The sequence below is a fragment of the Neomonachus schauinslandi genome, chromosome 8, assembly GCF_002201575.2.
Source record: "Neomonachus schauinslandi chromosome 8, ASM220157v2, whole genome shotgun sequence".
NCBI lineage: Eukaryota > Metazoa > Chordata > Mammalia > Carnivora > Phocidae > Neomonachus > Neomonachus schauinslandi.
In genome coordinates this window covers 31578432-31597608 of record NC_058410.1, presented here as the reverse complement: position 1 = coordinate 31597608, position 19177 = coordinate 31578432, and the positions used below count along the sequence as shown (strand labels likewise).

Here is a 19177-nt window from a genome sequence, read left to right as displayed (position 1 = left end):
GGAAAACTACTCAGCCATCACAAAAATGAAATCTTGCCATTTGTAATGACATCGATGGAAGTAGAGGGTATTATGCTGAGCAAAATAGGTCAATCAGAGAAAGACAATTATATGATCTCACTCGTATGACGAATTTAAGAAACAAAACAGAGGATCATAGGGGAAGAGAGGAAAAAATAAAACAAGATGAAATCAGAGAGGGAGACAAACCATAAGAGACTCTTAATCATAGGAAACAAGCTGAGGGTTGCTAGAGGGGAAGGAGGCAAGGGGATGGGGAAACTGGGTGATAGACACTAAGGAGGGCACCTGATGTAGTGAGCACTGGGTGTTATATAAGACTGATGAATCACTGACCTCTACCTCTGAAACCAAAAATACTATGTTAATTAATTGAATTTAAGTTTAAAAAAATGGAAGAAAAAAAAAGATTGTGTGCCTCAGGATAAGAAGAATAACCCTCAAATACCTAGAGAAACAAATTTTTTCCCTATTTGAACTTTGGGTGATTTAGCATGAATCCATTCCTTTCAGGATCAGTCTAGAAATATCCCTCCAGTGTACCCAGAGGGTACCTACTTCTCTGGGCTAAGTTTAAAACTATACTATTTTTTAGGAATGGGGAGGTGAGGACCTAGGGGAGTTGTTGCTTATTTTAATCAATCTTATTGATTTTAGACACCTGAAATTGGCCATTAGCCTGGAAAATACTTACACACAAATTATATTAGTATCACTTTGTAAGAGAGTTCTCCAAGTCTCAAGCTGTCCAAACCATGAGTAAATAAAAAAAGGGGGGGGGAACCACCCAAAACTCTGAAAATATAAGCAATAGAAGAACGGTATTACCCAAATAACTTTGGCAAGCTACTATGAGTAAATCTTTCTTCAGTCTTCACATGCTATTCTCAAGGGATTTTGAGGTCATAATTTGAAGGGGATGCAATTTATTTTTTCCTTCTTGAAAAAATGAACAATAGTTTGTCATTACTGCTGAAGTAGCCACTCAGGGGAGAAAACTTCATAAATATAACTCAACCTTTGGTAGCCCAATTATTTTTCAACTCAGGTGATTACAGGTGAGATATCCAAAGGTAAAGTAACACAAAAATGGATTGTCTAGTGATGAGCCAATTACATTCTAATATATATTAATCTAATATTAATCTAATATCTTATGTGTGTATATATCATTGGACGAAATGCATTGCCAGTTATTTATGTTGTACAAAATTTGACTCTAATTTTAATGACTTTCTGCAACAAGTTCCCATTCTAGATATATTAAAAATTGGGGGATACTTTTTTTTTTAAGATTTTATTTATTTATTTGAGACAGAGAATGAGAGACAGAGAGCATGAGAGGGAGGAGGGTCAGAGGGAGAAGCAGACTCCCCACCGAGCAGGGAGCCCGATGCGGGACTCCAGGGTCATGACCTGAGCCGAAGGCAGCCGCTTAACCAACTGAGCCACCCAGGCGCCCTGGGGGATACTTTTTAGAAAGATCAAGAGGTTATAGTTAATATGCAAAAAAAAAAAAATTGGTGGGAAAGTTACTAGTTTTCATTTTAACTGGAGGGGTTTCTTTTTTTCCCCTCCCAGAGGCTTTTGAAATTCACATCTTGTTTTAAATTGCTGACATCGGGAATTTGACAATTTTACAATAACTCCAACAAGAGGGCAATGGTGAGCAGTCTCTCCCCTCCTGCAGCCGTGGAGCTCTGCTTTGAGAACGTGAATGGATCCTGTGTCAAAACTCCCTACTCGCCAGGCCCCCGCATGATTCTCTATGCAGTGTTTGGCTTTGGAGCTGTGCTGACTGTATTCGGTAACCTCTTGGTGGTGATTTCAATCCTTCATTTCCAGCAGCGGCACACACCTACAAACTTTCTGAACGCGTCCCTGGCCTGCACGGACTTCTTGGTGGGAGTGGCCGTCATGCCCTTCCGCGCAGTGAGGTCTGTGGAGAGCGGCTGGTACCTCGGACAGAGTTACTGTAAATTTCATACATGTTTCGATACTTCCTTCTGTTTTGCTTCTTTATTTCATTTGTGCTGTATCTCTATTGATGGATACATTGCTGTTACTGATCCTCTGACCTATCCCACCAAGTTTACTGTCTCGATGTCAGGCATCTGCATTGTTCTCTCTTGGTTCTTTTCTGTCACGTATAGTTTTTGCATCTTTTACACTGGGGCCAATGAGGAAGGAATCGAGGACTTAGTAGTTGCTCTCACCTGTGTAGGAGGCTGTCTGGCGCCACTGAATCAAAATTGGGTTCTACTTTGTTTCCTTCTATTCTTTATACCCACTGTCGCCATGGTGTTTATATACGGTAAGATCTTTTTGGTAGCCAGACATCAGGCTAGGGAGATAGAAAGTTCAGCCAGCCAAGCTCGGTCCTCTTCAGAGAGTTACTGGGAACGCGTAGCAAAGAGAGAGAGAGAAAAGCTGCGAAAACACTGGGTATCGCTATGGCGGCATTCCTTGTCTCTTGGCTGCCATACATTATTGATGCTGCGATTGATGCTTACATGAATTTTATAACTCCTCCTTATGTTTATGAGATTTTAGTGTGGTGTGTTTATTATAATTCAGCTATGAATCCCTTGATATATGCTTTCTTTTACCCATGGTTTCGGAAGGCAATAAAACTTACCTTAAGTGGTAAAGTCTTAAGGAGGGATTCATCAACAATTAATTTGTTTTCGGAGGAAGCAGATATAGATTGACAAGGTGACTGCGAGGATTTCAAAACTAACAGAATTAAGGTCAAATGCAAAATGAAACACTTGGATCTAGAGAAGAAAGTGTAATCATCTGCAAGTAGGAGGATATCATATTCAGTGGTTGTTCTAAAGCATTTGTTGTCTTTATGTATTTCAGCATTTTTTAGAATTTAGTGTAGACAAAAACAAAAGTTGCTGATTGCTTTCTAGTTACTATTCTTAGTATTCTTCTGTGGTTTTCTGATTTCTATGGCAATTTCTAATAACTTCTCTGAATTTCCTACTTGTTTCTTCAAACAACTGGAAACTTTGTAGTTTCTCCCACGTTCCTTACCAATGTTTAGTTGTCCAAAATACAGAGAGAGGGAGAAAAGAGTTTCTGCCTAACTTGTAAGTTAGATTCTTTGGGGACAAAAATCTTTTTTAAAAATACATTTTGTTTGAGAAGTAAATACAAGATTAAAATTCTTTACAGAGAATCGAAATGTGAAACTTCCTAGTAATTGAAGATTGTGCAAAAAACTCTGGAACGCCTGCATTTTCTAAACCCTGTCAATGCGTCCTCTCCATTTTACAGAAGCTCTGTTCACCAAGAACATGTGTAATGGTGATGTGCTTACACACTACATCTTGCTTTTGAAGAACATAATTTATTACAGTCAAAATAAGCACGTGAACAAAAAGACGGTTTCTGTACTTCTTTTTTAGTAATTTAAAGTAAAATAATTTTATAAAAAAGCTACTTCAAATTAACATTTTGTTACTTTTGACTTCTTTCTTTGTACCAAACACTGTATTTGACATTGGAAATATAAAGCTGAGTGACCCAAATATAACCAAGGATTATTTTGAAAGAACAAATACCTCAAACTGGCATTATACCCTTTAGGAATAGCTTCGTTTTTTTTTCAGTTGATATTATGTCTTAGCCACGTGAATTTTAATTCATTTTAACTAAAAATATATCTTGACTATTTTAAGATAAAGTAAAAATTTGAGAGAAACTAATAAGGTGGTTTGCTTTCTCAATCTGTGATTCACAGCCTTAAGTCTTTGCTTAGGTAGCTGATTTTCACAGACCATTCTGTACAAATATGTTTTATGAAATGAAAAGAAGAGATACTAAGTAAATAGAGGTACATAAACATTACACGTTACATATTTTATAAATAAACCAGTTTGGAAATGCTTTATACAAAATGAAGCTGTTTCACGTTTGTGCCTTAATATTTTTCAGATGGAGCTCAGAGAATTTCGTGGGGGGTGAGGGGGAAGTTAAAGGTAAAAGAGGATGAAAGGAATATGAAGGTCTTTGTTGCAGAATACCTGTTTGTGTTTGAGATGATAATGCCAAGGAACAGGTCTATTGACCCCCTTTCAAAGGCTCACAGTTAAGGCCCCCCCCCCACACTCACTCCTTAAGAAGAGTACAAAGCTTGTGTCCTTTTGATGGTGAGCTGGGAATGTTGTCTTCATAGAAACATGTGTCCTCTCAATTGCAAGTGTAAAATTACATTGATGCTCATAAATAATAAGGAAAATCATTTGGGAAGACTTAAGAATATATACTAGACTTCTGTTCCCTTGTGCTATGTAGAGTGTAATCTTTAGATAAAATTGCAGAAATACTGTCCAGTGATGTTTTGAGGCTCTTGTCCATATTGGTAAGTGGAGAACACACTTCAGATTTACTCTTTCTTGTTTATTTTTCTACTCTCCTTGTAGCCCTTATAAAGGAAGTCTTTTGATTAAAAAAAAAAAACTAGCTTATTTCCCCCTAAACTAACTAGACTATTACTATAGCATTGCTCCCCTCATCTACCTCTCAATTATTTATACAAGTAAACTCCTAACTTTTTGGCTGGCTGCACAATAAACTGTAGCAGGGCCATGGATACATTTGGAACAAGACACACTGGCGATGGAAACAGGCTTCATTCTGCAAGACTGTCTGCAAAGTAAAACTTGGCCTTGAAACATGTTGCTTAACTTCGTCTCTTAATCCTGGTAAGCTTTGGTTCCCAAGTTGTCTGCTTCAGCCAATGGGAGGCTGTTGCAAGGAATTAATTGAAGCACTTATGTCCCAGGTTGTAGATTACATAGATATGCTGTCTCTCACATATATGTACTCTTATTAAAATGCATGTTATTTGTAAATACATGTAAAAGCACCACTGAATTCCTAATAGCTTTTTTCCACATGTATTTTTCTTAATTTAGTAGATCCTAAACGTATACCCGCTATATTGTATAGGGTTTTGTATAATTAAAAAAAAAAGTTAAAATGGAGAGTTCAGACACAGAAAGTCATTGAACAAGTGCTGTAGTTCAGGTAAGCATCAATTACAACATCAGTCATAAATGAAGAAATGCTGTTCGAGCAATACCCAGTTATATTGGTAGCTCTCTGAGAGGACCTAGCTTGTAATGACGGTCTGCTCTATCACAGCAATTTGTTATTGATGGATTATTCACAGTCCTGCCATTAACTGATAAAACCCAATCAATATATCATTTTATGATTAGAAATCCGAGTTCAGGAAGAGCTGAAAGAGTTCTTAGCTGGTTCAGAAAATGACATAAGGTCAAAAGTAAATCCTTCATGGAGAATAATTCTAAGTCTGTTCACAAGAATAAAGAATGCTTTACTACCATTGGGAACCAGCCAGAAAACCACCAATATTTTTCAGAAATAAAAAGGCATAACCTATCTTCCCAGGCGTTACATAGAAGCTGACATATTTTATTCTGTTCAAACACACACACACACACACACACACACACACACACCAGATGTAAAGATAAGCCCTCAACTGTGTCTCATGACAAAGATCAAATTTCATCAGCTTCTAAGGTCAGTACTAAGCTAAGCAGTGTAGACCATTTCAAAGGTGAGAATGGATAAGGTCCCTGTTATGACTCATCCTAGTTACATTTATGAAGCAGTCAAAATCCACTTGAGTCACCAACCTACCCAGTCTCTACTTTCTAGCCTCGCCTAGGAGCTCCCTTGCATCGCTGGCTACCATTAACTTATTTGTGCTGTGTCCTTTCCTACCAGTAATATGAGCTGCTAAGCAATAACCATTGGCTAAATTAATAAAAATTGTTCATATTGCAGCAGTCACAATAAAATATACTATTCTCAGAGTTTCCCTTTTGAGTGGGTATTGAATGAAGGCCCAAGAGATACCTTAGGAGACATTCAGGGAGAAGTACTTTAGAAAAAGAATAAAATGCTAAGAGTGAAGTTCAGGAAGGGATTTATTCAGGTAGAATAACTTTCTTGTGTCCCTCAATTAATACTATTAATCAAAACAAAAGGGTTCCTATTGAGAAGATTGTCCCTCTCCACTCGCATTCAAGGCCAATGCAAGTCTGTAATGCAACTGCTGTCCATTTTTGGTTTGCACCCACATACTGAGACAGCTTATCTGTAAACCAAGCTAGATCCTTTGCTCCTCTTCAGTTTGCTGAAATGTGTGATGGAGGGGTCCTGGTGCAACTGTGGTGGGTAACGTGGGCTCTGGGCTCGTGCTTGCCTGGCCTTGCTCAGGCTTAGTTCCAGGTGTATCATTTCCATTTCACAAAGAATTTGCTGGACTCACCCAACTTTATGACTGAGGATCCAACCAAGAGGACCTACATAATCATTGGCAGTTAGAGACACATGATCCCTTGATATCACATCAAGTGTTCAATCACTATTTGGGCTCAGAGAGCCATCTTTCAAAAGGTGTTTTATCCTCCACTGTAAATAGCATGGTCTTGCTTCAGAAGTCCAGAGGACTGAGTTATATTTCTCCCATGGAAACCTTCCATAAAATCTAAACTGCATTTTTTTTCCCATTATTAACACCTCTAGCACCACCAGGTCGCTAAATTGCATGGCAATTACACTGCAGCCCAGACCTGTACTCCAAGCCCCGTACAAAGCTAGCAGACTTCTTTGTTATTCAGTGTATGGACAAGAGCAGTACTCCTAAGTGTGGAATACATTGTTTTTGGATCCCGAAGAGGTCTACCAGGTATTGTGCTTCCCTTTTTGCCATAGAAGATACAAGATATAGTCAGTTGTCTTGTACTTGGGATGAGACAGTCCTGACTGCTTTAATGAAGTAGAGGGTCCCTGACTCTTCATAGGGCTCATCTCCAAACTTCTAGGAAACATGTATCTTACCAAGGCTAGGTACTAGGTATGTAGAGTGCTAGGTACTCCTTGCTCCTCCTGCCAGATCAGTGTAAATACCACCAAGGTAATGAATCAATGTCATCTTTTGTAAGATGCTCAGATGGTCCAGATTCTTTTAAGGGGAATCTGAGCAATGTCTCTCTGGGTTTGCACGAAGACAAAGTAAATAATAAGGATATTGTTTTGAAAGTGATAATAAATCATATCAAGATAGACAACATATTTTTGTTGGAAACCAAAGTAAGACTTACTATAAATGTTGTTTCGTATCTGACGGGCCATCAGACTGCTATATAAAGCAGAGCCAGTTTCCCATGACAGCGAGCTCAAATGGGTCATAAGCATGCCTGCAGATACTGATCCGTTCAGTGTTCAGGGCAGTCAGATGGCCGCACGGTAGCCAGTAGACTCACGACACAAGCAGCTTCACTCATTCTCTGCTGATGGTTGTCCCAGCGGTCTGACAGGATGCTGCCCTTTCTATAGGTAGCAAGTACGATAAGCAACATCCAGCACTGGTTATGCTTCCACGTCTCACCGAGAAAGGCTTACTCCTTAATATTTTGCATGGTCGATGGAAGGTTTGAAACCCCTCCCTCATGCCCCTTGCTGTGTAACTTTGAAGTTCTCTCCTCAGGAGGCAAAGTGAGAGCAGAAGTGACAGTATGCCAGTTCTAAGCGTGGGCCTTAAGAAGGCCTTCTTGTTTTTGCTTGCTCTCTGGAAGCCCTGCCATCATCATGAGAACCTGCTCTGGTAGGCCACCGCTCCAAGGAAGAAGAGAAGTAAACTTTCCCATATTTTCATGACAGGCCGTAGTTTCATACCTTCGAATATGGTACCTACCCTTCCACAGAACCTGAGAGATAGGTGTGCTATTTTCCTTGATGATTGCATTTCAAAGGGATGGCTCTCAGCTACTTGGAAAAGTCAGTCCTGGGTTATAAAGCCAGCAAGAAGACTTTAAAAAGATTTATATCTCAAAGAGGCAGAGAAAGAACTTAAAATTGCAAGTTTTCTGAAGCAAATCCTCTAAGAAAAGGGAGGGCAGAGGCTTAGAGTCAGGAAGAAGCATGCCTAGAGTTTATTGAAGCTGAGGGGAACATTAAGGCCATCTTGTTCAGTTATAATAATTACCTTTCACTGAAGAGCTATACTGACATCCTAAATCACCTCAGTTTACCCTCTTGTGAAGTACGTATGTGTCTTGGTCAGCTCAGGCTGCTACTAAAATGACCAGTAGCTGGGTGTCTTATAAACCACAGGAATTTATTGCTCACTGCTCTGGAGGTTGGGAAGTCCAAGATCAAGGTGCCTGCAGATTCAAGTCTGGTGAGGACCCACTTCCGGGTTCATAAGCGACTCTTTTTGCTGTGTGTTCACATGGAGTCAAGGACAAAGGATCTCTCTGGGACCTCTTCTATAAGGGCACCAATCTTATTCATGAGGGCTCCACCCTCACAACATAATCACCTCCTAAAGGCCCCACCTCTAAATAGCATCACATTGGAGATGAGGTTTCAACCCATGAATTTTGAGGGGACACACATATTCAGTCTGTAGCAATGCGTTATCATGTATAATGAAGTGAAAAAGATTAGGGAGCATAGACTCCAACTTAGGTGTGAATAAATTCCCAGAAGGAAACAGGCTCTGGTTACGGCAGTGTCCACACATTCCACAGTGACTCAAAGGCTTGCTCTCTTCATCGTTTGAGGAGGCCGGCAGTAGAGTTTATGCATATCTCAACAATCAGCACTGCTGATTGAACTTTTCACAGGGCAACTGTCACTTATGTATTGACCAATTTCTGGCCATAATTTGTCACAGGAACTGGAATTAGGAAGTGATTTATTTATTTATTTATTTATTTATTTATATTTTTATTTTTATTTTTTTTAAAGATTTTATTTATTTATTTGACAGAGAGAGACAGTGAGAGAGGGAACACAAGCAGGCAGAGTGGGAGAGGGAGAAGCAGGCTCCCCGCTGAACAGAGAGCCCGATGTGGGGCTCGATCCCAGGACCCTGGGATCATGACCTGAGCCGAAGGCAGACGCCCAACGACTGAGCCACCCAGGCGCCCCAGGAAGTGATTTAGAAAGAAGATAGTACACAATAAGAGAAAAGGCAAATAAAGCAGATCGTCTACCAGATCCTAACTCCCTAAATGTTTATTTATAGCCTACTATACATTTTGCATAGAATTGAATATTCTAATAGGAGACACAAGAGAAGGAAAGTGACGTTTCCCAGAGTGTCATCTGCTGTTATTAGCACCTGAATCCCCTGCAGGTATTTGTTAGAAACCGATTCCAAGCTTCCTTCCAAGAGCTCCCAATCACCATCTGTCAAGACATGTGCATTTGAGCAAAAGATTTGAATAGAAACATCACCAAAAGTTGTACTTGTCTTTCTCAAACAGTTCTATAAAATTAACTTCATCAGGAATATTTCATGTTTCAGTTGTTGATTTTATTGGCTGTATTTTAGAGTCATATTTTGTCACAGGCTTTGGATTTTTGTTGTGCCTTCTTATTTCAGACAGGCGGGTTTGTTTAGCTTCATATTTATTTCTCTTTTATTCTCTCCTAACCCAAACACACTTTAAGTGCTTGGTAATGTTGAAGTTGTCTCCATCCAGCCCTAAAGATCGCCAAACACAATCATGGTCTCGTGCTTTGGGTTCCTGCTCTTCTGTCATATTGGAAATGTGACTGATCCAGGCAGTCAGTCACTGGGCAGCTCAGCTCAGTTCCTGGTTCTGAATCTGTGTCTGTGTTCTTATTTCTCCCTAGGCTAGCAGGTTTCTAAAAACCAAAGTTCTAGGTGGAATTGGGGCAAAGTCACTTGTTTCAACTTCCTTGCTCGTGTGCCGTGAAGTGAGAAGGCTCGTGCCAGCTCCGGACTTCGAGCGGTGATCTGTGCACTATCTTCTGTGTGTCGTGGAGCATTTCTAGACCCTTTCACAGGAGTCAAAATCCTGGATTCCACAGCTGCTTCCAGACATGGAAACCACCAGGTTCTCCTTGTCAGCCCTGCTCACATTTGGTCTTCCTGTTTCTTGAGTGCAGAGAAGATGATTTCATTTATGAACATTCCTACAACTTCCCGCACCCCAACCCGCCATTTTTATATGCCTGCCCTCTCCATGTACTTGAAGCACAAGAGTTGATGAAGGAACTAATTCAGCCTTTTTGGCTGAACATTCTCATGAAATATTTATCTCATTGGGGAAGGAAATGCAGAAGAGAAAAAAACCTGTTTTATCTGACTCCTATATCTTCTGATCTTTCTTTTTTTCACTTGAGCAAGGTTTTTGGCCTTAAGAGGTAAGAATTTAGAGGCGTTGTTTTCCAGCTTATTTCTGGACAATGACTGCTCTTCCTTCAAGTTTACAGATTCAAGTGGGTGTGCAACCTAGAGAGAGGCACCTTACAGAGGCGGCGGGAGGAGTGGGGCACCATCATCCAGGGCTCACACTTGACCTCAGCAGAAGAAGTAGTTTGATGCCTGTGGTGGGCAGAATAGTGACCCCTCTCTTCGCCTCCCATGATGTCCAGGTGCTAATCACCAGACCTGTAACCACATTACCTTCCATGGCAAAAAGGGACTTTGCAGATGTGGTTAAATTAAGGATTTTGAGATGAAGAGATTATCCTGGATTATCCAGGGGGCCCAATGTAATCACAGGGGTCATTAAAAGTGAAGGAGGAAAGGGAGAGAGTCAATGTCAGAGTCAGAGAGAGATTTTAAGATCCTGTGCTGTTCGTTGGTTATATGGATGGAGGAAGAGACTACAAGCGAGGAATGCAGGTGGTCTCTGGAAGTGGGAAAAGGCAGGAAGCAGATTCTCCTGTAGAGCCTCCAGAAGGAAAACAGCACCAATAACACCTTGAGTGTAGTCCATGAGAACTATTTCAAATTTCTAACCTCTAGAACTCTAAGATAGTATATACATATTGCTTTACGCCACTAAACTTGTGGTAATTTGTTACAGCAGCAATAGGAAACCACTAGAATGGCATAATCCTGAGGCAGGCACCCCATGCATGTCTGTGGACACCCCCAGTCAGCCCAGTGGTTACCTAGTGAATGAACACAGATATCGTCATCTATCAGCAACACTTGGAGACTGCTTTCCGGATATAAAGCAGCTCATGGCCCCCTGGCTATAAGAAATATTCCTTATTTCTACTACCTTGAGCTGACTCTCCCACAGTCTAGATCTGTGCTTTCTTGCTTTCCTGCTTGACAGCAAAACTTTTCCAAACAGAGCTCAGCCTTTGGTCTCATATTCTCATTAGCATTTCTTTATAAAGTACTTCAGAATAAAATAAATAAAATCAAAACAAAACAAAACGAGAATAGAAACATGGACGTTCTCCGAGTCCATGTCCCCTGCTATCTACTACTACACGTCTCTCTCTTCCTCTTTACAGTTGGCTTATTAAAATGTCAGTCACTGCTCATGGTCCCACTTGCCTTCCTTACCCATTCCCACTCATTCTCAATCCACTGCAGTTTGGACTCTGTCTTCACCATTCCACCAGAAGAGGTGGAGTCATGCTTGTCCATGATGTTAATGCCAACAAACGATTTTCATCTTTTATTAAACTTGACCCATTGTCAACATTTGACACTCTTGATATTTCCTTCTTCATAAGCCTTTCTCATCCCATAGGGTCAGTGGGTCCACTTTTTCCCATTTTTCCATCTGTTATTTCTGGCTACTCTTTCTTTTGCAGGCATAACCTTAAAGTTGGTGCACCTTCAGTTCCTTCCATTTTCACTGTACACACTCTAATCCAGTCAACAATTACTTCCTGAGTATCTGATATATGGTAGGCATTATAGCAGACATGCACCGGGCAGTCACATTTACTCCTGTGGCCTCAAAAACACTAGTGGGCTGAGGAATCCCCAACGATTATCTCTGGCACACTTGCTTTCCTGAGCCGAAAACTTAGAGGCTAAATCACCCACTGAACAACTCCAGTTTTATGTCCCTCTGACCAATCCAAACCTAATCCATTGTCTTTCCTTACCAAATGTAGTCTTTCTTGGATATACTGTATCTATCCTGTCAGCAAGTTACAAATATGGGAATCACCCATGATTCCTGCCTTCATCATACAGCCCTAAACCCCTACATTCTTTCAGTCTTTAAATTGTGTATTTCATATTTTCAGAAAACAGGGAGGTAAAGCTACTGAAGAAGGGTAGGGTGGAATCAAGTCAGCTTTGAGAATTTAAAGAGAAGGTAAGATAGCATTATCAAGAAGAATTTGGGAGATTATTGCCTGAATAGTTGTTTGCCTGTCACACCTTTAATACCTGTTCTACTCTTTTTCCAGTATATCTTTAATATCCGTATCCTAAGTGACAGATCATGTTTCTGTTTTCAAGTTTTAAATATATCATTGTGGACAAAAAATGTCTTCAGAACTTCCTATTTCCTGTATAGGATCAAAGGTAGCTATTTTTCTCAGACCTGAAATCTTTTTAACGTAGCTTTCAGTATCTTGAATTTCCCTCTTGAACTCCTTAAATTCCTGTTAATACTGCAAGGGCAATGTCTGTGTCAGGACAGGCTGCTACTATCAGAACTCCCCGGCCCTTAGCTTCTACACCTTCCCATCTGGCAGTTTTGCACTTGCTTTCAATGGGTTTTCTTTGTTTCATCATTTAATTGCTGTTGCAAAGAGATAATTTAATCTCTGAAATGAAACAGGCTGGGCCCTCCTGTGGGCTTGTGACCTGCCCAGTGGCACAGAACCCTGCTCTTGGGGCTTGATGCCAGTTGCTGTGGTCTTGAAATTCTGAAAAATTTTACCTTTGAATTTGTGTTTTATACGTGAAGTCCTCAGGGACAACAGAGCATGCGCAGGGAATTTGGAACCTAGAGTTGCATGACATGTGATTGTCCTGCGTTACACCACTTCCCCTTCTCCCTTGGATTAGTCCTCGGCCACCTCACCCCCCCCCCCCACCCTCCACCCCCACCGAGTCCTCCTTCCCTGCCACCTTCAGCTTGGTCCAACCTCCCCCTCCTCACTCTGACCTACTAAGACTGCCGTGTTGGAGGACTGGATACAGGGAAGGGAGGGCTGAGGCAAGGTAGCCCTCTGTGGTCTCAGGGTAAGTCTTGCAGTTGTTACCCCATCCAGACTTGTAGGGCCATAGCCACATTCGAAGGGCAACTTAGCAGGGCCAACCCTCTTATGCACTCTCAAGCCACACATTGAGTGGGTCCTAATGTGGAGGTTGCAATCCCTAGGGAGTCAGCTATCTGCCTTTGGTTGAGGTGACAGTCCCAGGAGAAGGACAGATGCCTTGCTCAGCTTCTTCCTAGACCCCCAACCTGGGCATACATATTGTTTCAACAGTTGCAGGGAGGGGAAAACTGGCAGTAGGTGGGCCAGGCATGCTGAGTTCTAGGGCAGGTTCTCCAGGGAACTGTCACGGTCTGCACTTGCCCTACAAACAATTCCATGCCCAAGGAAGTGGGACATTTTAAATAAAAATCAGGGACGCTTGGGTGTCTCAGTCGGTTAAGCATCATTTGCTTCTTAAGCACCATTAAGCATTATTAAATCAATCAACCAGTCAATCAAACACCATGGCAGGTCAGGAGAGACTGAAGAAAAAAGGAAAAAGCTTTATACTCAAGAGCACTTTTTAACGTATTTTTGAAAAAAGATCTCCATATTTTTATTTTGCCCTGGGCTCTGCAGATTATACAGCCAGTCTTGGAAATAGATAATATTATTGCCAAATACGGGATGAGGCTATTTCAGGACAGTCGAACTTAAAGAAATCTCTTGGTTAGAAAAATCACAAATCTTTCTGCAAAGTAATAGAGCACTGAGCAATAATGCATTTTGTAGAAAACTTACTAATTATAATTATCAAAAGTTTCCTTTCCGGATTCACACCTTACACTGTAGGGATTCCTTGTGAGGAATTCATAATGGGTGAAGTTAATTGGCTAGCTTCCTAAAACATTCTAAGTGTTAGCTTCTCAGACAATGTGAAGGTGGAAGTCTATTAAAAGGTGACTTTTCTAATATGTAATTATATTATATGTGACTATTCTTTGCAAGGAAGAACTTCAGGGGTGTAAAGAACCAGGTATTTAAATTACATTTCTTCAATTATTCAGATAATGTGAATTCTAGCTTGATGAAAATTCATAATAGATTAGCTTGGAATTAACTATCTGTGAGGTTTAGACATAGTTACACAAATAATTGCATGCATTAAAGTCAGAAAGGATACATTTCTAACTTCTTGAAATTCTCTTAACTTCTTTTTATGATTAAAATGGGAAAAAGGATAGACTCTAAGGCAATACTTAAAAGCAGTTGCTCAAATATGTGCTTTGATTTATTTTTTTTAATTCTCAGAATCGAAAAACTTTATTTCCTACCACAAGGGAGGGCAGAAAGACAGGAAGCATCAAACTGCAGAACCATGAGCAGCAATCTTTCCCACCCTGCTATTGGGCAGCTTTGCTATGAGAGTGTGAATGGATCTTTGTTAAAACTCCCTACTCGCTTGGATCCAGGGTGATTCTGTACTCAGCGTTTGGCTTTGCATCTTTGCTGGCTGTGTTTGGAAACCTCCTGGTGATGACTTCAGTTTTGCATTTCAAGCAGCTGCACGCTCCTGCCAATTTCTTGATTGCTTCTCTGGCCGGTGCTGACTTCCTGGTGGGGGTGACCGTCATGCCCTTCAGCATGGTCAGGTCCGTGGAGAGCTGCTGGTACTTTGGAACCAGATTTTGTACCCTGCACAGTTGCTTTGATGTGGCATTTTGTTACTCTTCTCTCTTCCACTTGTGCTTCATCTCCATCGACAGGTACATTGCTGTTACTGACCCTCTGGTCTATCCTAGCAAGTTCACAGTGTCTGTGTGAGGGATATGCGTCAGCGTCTCCTGGATCCTGCCCATTGTATACAGCGGTGCAGTGTTCTACACAGGTGTCAGTGACGATGGGATGGAGGAATTAGTAAGTGCTCTCAACTGTGTAGGTGACTGTCAGATGGTTGTAAATCAAGACTGGGTTTTGATAGATTTTCTGTTCTTCATACCTACCCTTGTTATGATAATTCTTTACTGTAAGACTTTTCTAATAGCAAAACAACAAGCTGTAAAAATTGAAAATACTGGTAGCAAAGCAGAATCATCCTCAGACAGTTACAAATCCAGAGTGGTCAAGAGAGAGAGAAAAGCTGCTAAAACCCTGGGTATCACAGTGGTAGCATTTATGATTTCATGGTTACCATATACAATTGATACGTTAATTGATGCCTATATGGGCTTCATAACCCCTGCCTATATTTATGGGATTTGTTGTTGGGGTGCTTATTGTAACTCAGCCATTAACCCTTTGATTTATGCTTTATTTTATCCTTGGTTTAGAAAAGCCATAAAAATTATTTTAAGTGGAGAATTTTTAAAGGATAGTTCATTGACCATTAGTTTATTTGCAGAATAAATGTAAACACTAAGTTGACAAATTTAAAAATATTTTAAAAATTATAAATTCATGACAAAATCAGATGTAAGAAATGAACAAAACATTTAAAAATTGGAGAAATATATTATTTTTTCAAATTAGCCAGAAACCAAATCACAAGAAGGTGCTTCCATTAAATCATTGCAAAGATATTTACTGAACTAAGTAATAAGTAATGAGGTGGCTTACACTGTAATCTGTCTTAGTGTTCTGTACATGTCCTTGCCATATGCACTTGTTTCTTCCAATTTCATGGAATTTGGAATCTCACTTTTCATTGTGATATCTCTAATCATTTTCTCTTTTGTGGTCAATTTTCATTTATCTTCAAATGGTCTTTTTTTCCTTGTCTTTTGCAACATTTTACTAGTTTACAAAGGCTGTCATGACAAAGTACCACAGACTAGGTGGCTTAAACAACAGAAATTTATTCGGTATCTCGTGATTTTGGAGGCTAAAATTCCAAAATCAAGGTGTCAGCAGGGTTGGTTTCTTCTGAGGACCCCATTCTTTGGCTTGCAGGTGGCTAGCTTCTCTCTGCATCCTCACATGGTTTATGCCATGTGTATGTGTGTCTGTGTCCTAATCTCCTCTTCTTATAACACCACCAGTCATATTGAATTGGCAATCACCCTTAAAAATTCACTTTAACTTAATTACCTTTTAGAAGGCCTTATCTCGATAAATGGTTACATTCTAAAGTACTAGGAGTTAGGACTTCTACATATTAATTTGGGGGACACCATTCAGTCCATAACAGGCATAAGACTAGGATTGGTGACACTCTTCAAGGGTCTGTTTGTTTGCTGCTCATTTGTGATACTGTCTGTATCTTCCAGGAGCTTTTGGGACAGCAGGTAAGCCTTTCCTGTTTAACAGCTGGACAGAATCTTGGAATGTTCACCTGTCATATTGTGGGATCAGTCATTCAGCCTCGGAATCAGGTATTAACTGCAGACATTGCCCAGAAGTGGAAAATTGCAAGTGGAAAAACTTGCCACAGAAAAGTTGGCCCAGTGAAATGGAAATCTGCAAGTGAAAGAATGATCAATTATTGGGGCGCCTGGGTGGCTCAGCTGGTTAAGCATCTGACTCTTGGTTTCAGCTCAGATCATGATCTCGTGGTCGTGAGATTGAGCCTTGGGTAGGGCTCTGCACTCAGGGCAGAGTCAGCTTCAGATCTCCCTCCCACTCCCTCGGGCCCTCCCCCTACTCATGCTCTCTCTCTCTCTAAAATAAATAAATAAAATCTTTTAAAAAAAAAAAAGAATGATCAATTATGACTAGCAGTGATACCAACTTTCTTCACTTCAATATACTGCGTGTTTCACTTCCCCAGAGTGTTGTGGAGTCAAAAAGTCAATGCTGATACTGCAAAAACTTCTATTAAAAAGGATATAAAACATGTTATAATTTTACATTTTGCTGCCTGAAATATTTTACATTGTTGATACAATAAAAGTTTTTTGGAATGCATATCTAGAGTATTTTGTATAATGAGTCTAAATTGTAATAGAGTACTGGTCTATAAACCTTTTTTTTTCTTTTTGGTTTATCTGTGGAGCCAATTAAAACAATTGAAGTCTTTTTTTTTTCTCATTGGTTTTCATTGAGATTTTTCAAGCAAACATTGGACATAAATTACATGCAAATACCTGTGTTAGGAATACCTAACAATAAAAAAATGTGTTTTATATAGTATTTTCCTCAAAGAATGTAATTTTGTAGATAATATGGGCAATACATTTTAAACTGTATTATTGAGAACCAGAAAAGTGGTCCTATGAGCAAGGACTAATTGTCACTAATTGTCACAAGGCTGGTACTTGGCATTGGGCATTTCTAAAACATTGTCTCCTCACTGACATGTGGTCTCATGGCCTGAGGGGTTAAAGAATTGTCAAAGACTTTATTTTTTTAGTAGAAGGGCCTTTTGAGGAGTCTTCAAGCATTAGACCTGTATGGGCAGACAGGGGTGTGGTCTTTTTTTGACAGGAGGGTTAATTTCCATAAATGGAGGATTGGCTTGGCAAACTGTAAGAAAAAGAGTAGACTATAGCATAGATAACAACCAATTCATGTGATCAATGACTATACTGAATAGATCAGATTAACTATATCAGATTTAAAAAAGGATATCATACTCCCTATTTTTAGAGTATAGAGGACAAACAGAAAAAAGCACGTAAAAAAGTATAATAGTCGTATTTAATAAATGTCTCATAGAATGGCATTGTTGTCAAATTATAGATAATGAATAGGATAGAAGTTCAAAGGTAAATTAAAGATTCTTGAAATTTATCCAATGGGCAAGCAAAATATATTGTTATAAATGCTACCAACATTTCCAGCGCAATTCTAAATATGGAATGTCTTTTGACAGGTGGCGGGTATGTGGAACTTCACAGAGGAGAGAAGAAAGAAATTAGATTCTTCCATATACTTCATGATCATCTTTCCTAAGAATGATTACCCCAGATACAGATTTAAAAATTCAGATGTAAATTCCTTGCTTTATTTTATCCTGGTTTTAGGAGTGAATTAAAACAACATAACTGGTCAAGAACTAAAGGACAGCTCATCAACATAAATGTGCTTTCAGGACAAGACTGAATTAAAATCAAGGAAATTGTGAGATGTTGGGAATTTTCCATGTATAATGACATGGAATACGGTGTATGAATGTGATATCAAATTTGAAATAAGGAGTTCCTCAGATTCAGTCAAACATTGCTTCAAGTGAGCTTCTCTAAACTTTTGCCACAGACAGATTTATTGCCCTGGTGAAGTAAGGTCCGATTTCCTACTGCTGATTCTGCCCACTCCTCTGCTTTGTCACTTTTCCACTGCCCCGTCTTCTGGGGGGATTTTCTTGGTATTTTCACCTTTCATGCTCACCGTCCTGTTCCTTTTTTTTTTTTTAAGATGTATTTATTTATTTGAGAGAGAGAGAAAGGGAACGTAAGAGCAGGGGGAGGGGCAGAGGAAGAGGGAGAGAAGCAGACTCCCCTCCCTGCCATGCTAAGTGGTGAGCCTGATGGTGGGGTTCAATCCCAGAACCCCGAGATCATGACCTGAGCTGATATCAGGAGTCGGTTGCTTAAGGGACTAAGCCACCCAGGTGCCCCTGCCCTGCTACTTTCAATGCTCATTTTCTTCTTCCTATTCTCTATGCCATGTGCTCTTGGTCTTCCCCTAGACTCTAGTTCTCTTGACTGTCATTCCAACATCTTCTTTTGCTGGAGTTCTTTTCTTCAATCTCCTCAGACCCTCTGCTTCATGCTCTCTCTAGGAGTTCAGTTCCTCCTGTTCACCAGTGCTCTTCCAACAGCAAGGGAATCAGATGTAAAATTCAGAACTGGCACAAGACCAAGATTTGATGTTTAGAGGACATTCCCTCATAGTGGAATTGATCATGGCAAAGTGATAACATTTACCACAATAATTACCTCTTCAACATAATTACTTTCATGTGGTATGTCCCTTCACTTCTTCAACATGATGTGGGAATAATTAATTGCCTGTCATGGCATATTATAAACATCATCTAACACTGTCACTGTTGATCATAATGCAAACTTAGGATGCATGCTGGCAGCCAGCAGAAGCAGGGAGAGGCTAGGATGGATTCTCCGAGACCCTTCAGAGGAAGCACAGCCCTGCTAACACTCTGATTTTGGATTTCATACTTTTGGACCCCAGAACTCTGCAGGAATCAATTTCTGTCATTTTG

General features: G+C 40.0%; 2 protein-coding genes across 2 annotated transcripts; both read left to right on the top strand.

Annotated features, from left to right (window-relative positions):
* Positions 1 to 1683: 1683 nt before the first annotated feature.
* On the top strand, positions 1684 to 2732 carry TAAR9 (trace amine associated receptor 9). Its single transcript, XM_021693534.1, is given in 2 exon segments — positions 1684 to 2436; positions 2439 to 2732. Coding segments are annotated over 2 exon segments (1047 nt in total).
* Positions 2733 to 14395: 11663 nt separating this feature from the next.
* LOC110583468 (trace amine-associated receptor 8-like) lies at positions 14396 to 15423 on the top strand. Its single transcript, XM_021693530.2, is given in 2 exon segments — positions 14396 to 14456; positions 14459 to 15423. Coding segments are annotated over 2 exon segments (1026 nt in total).
* The last annotated feature ends 3754 nt before the right edge of the window (positions 15424 to 19177 follow it).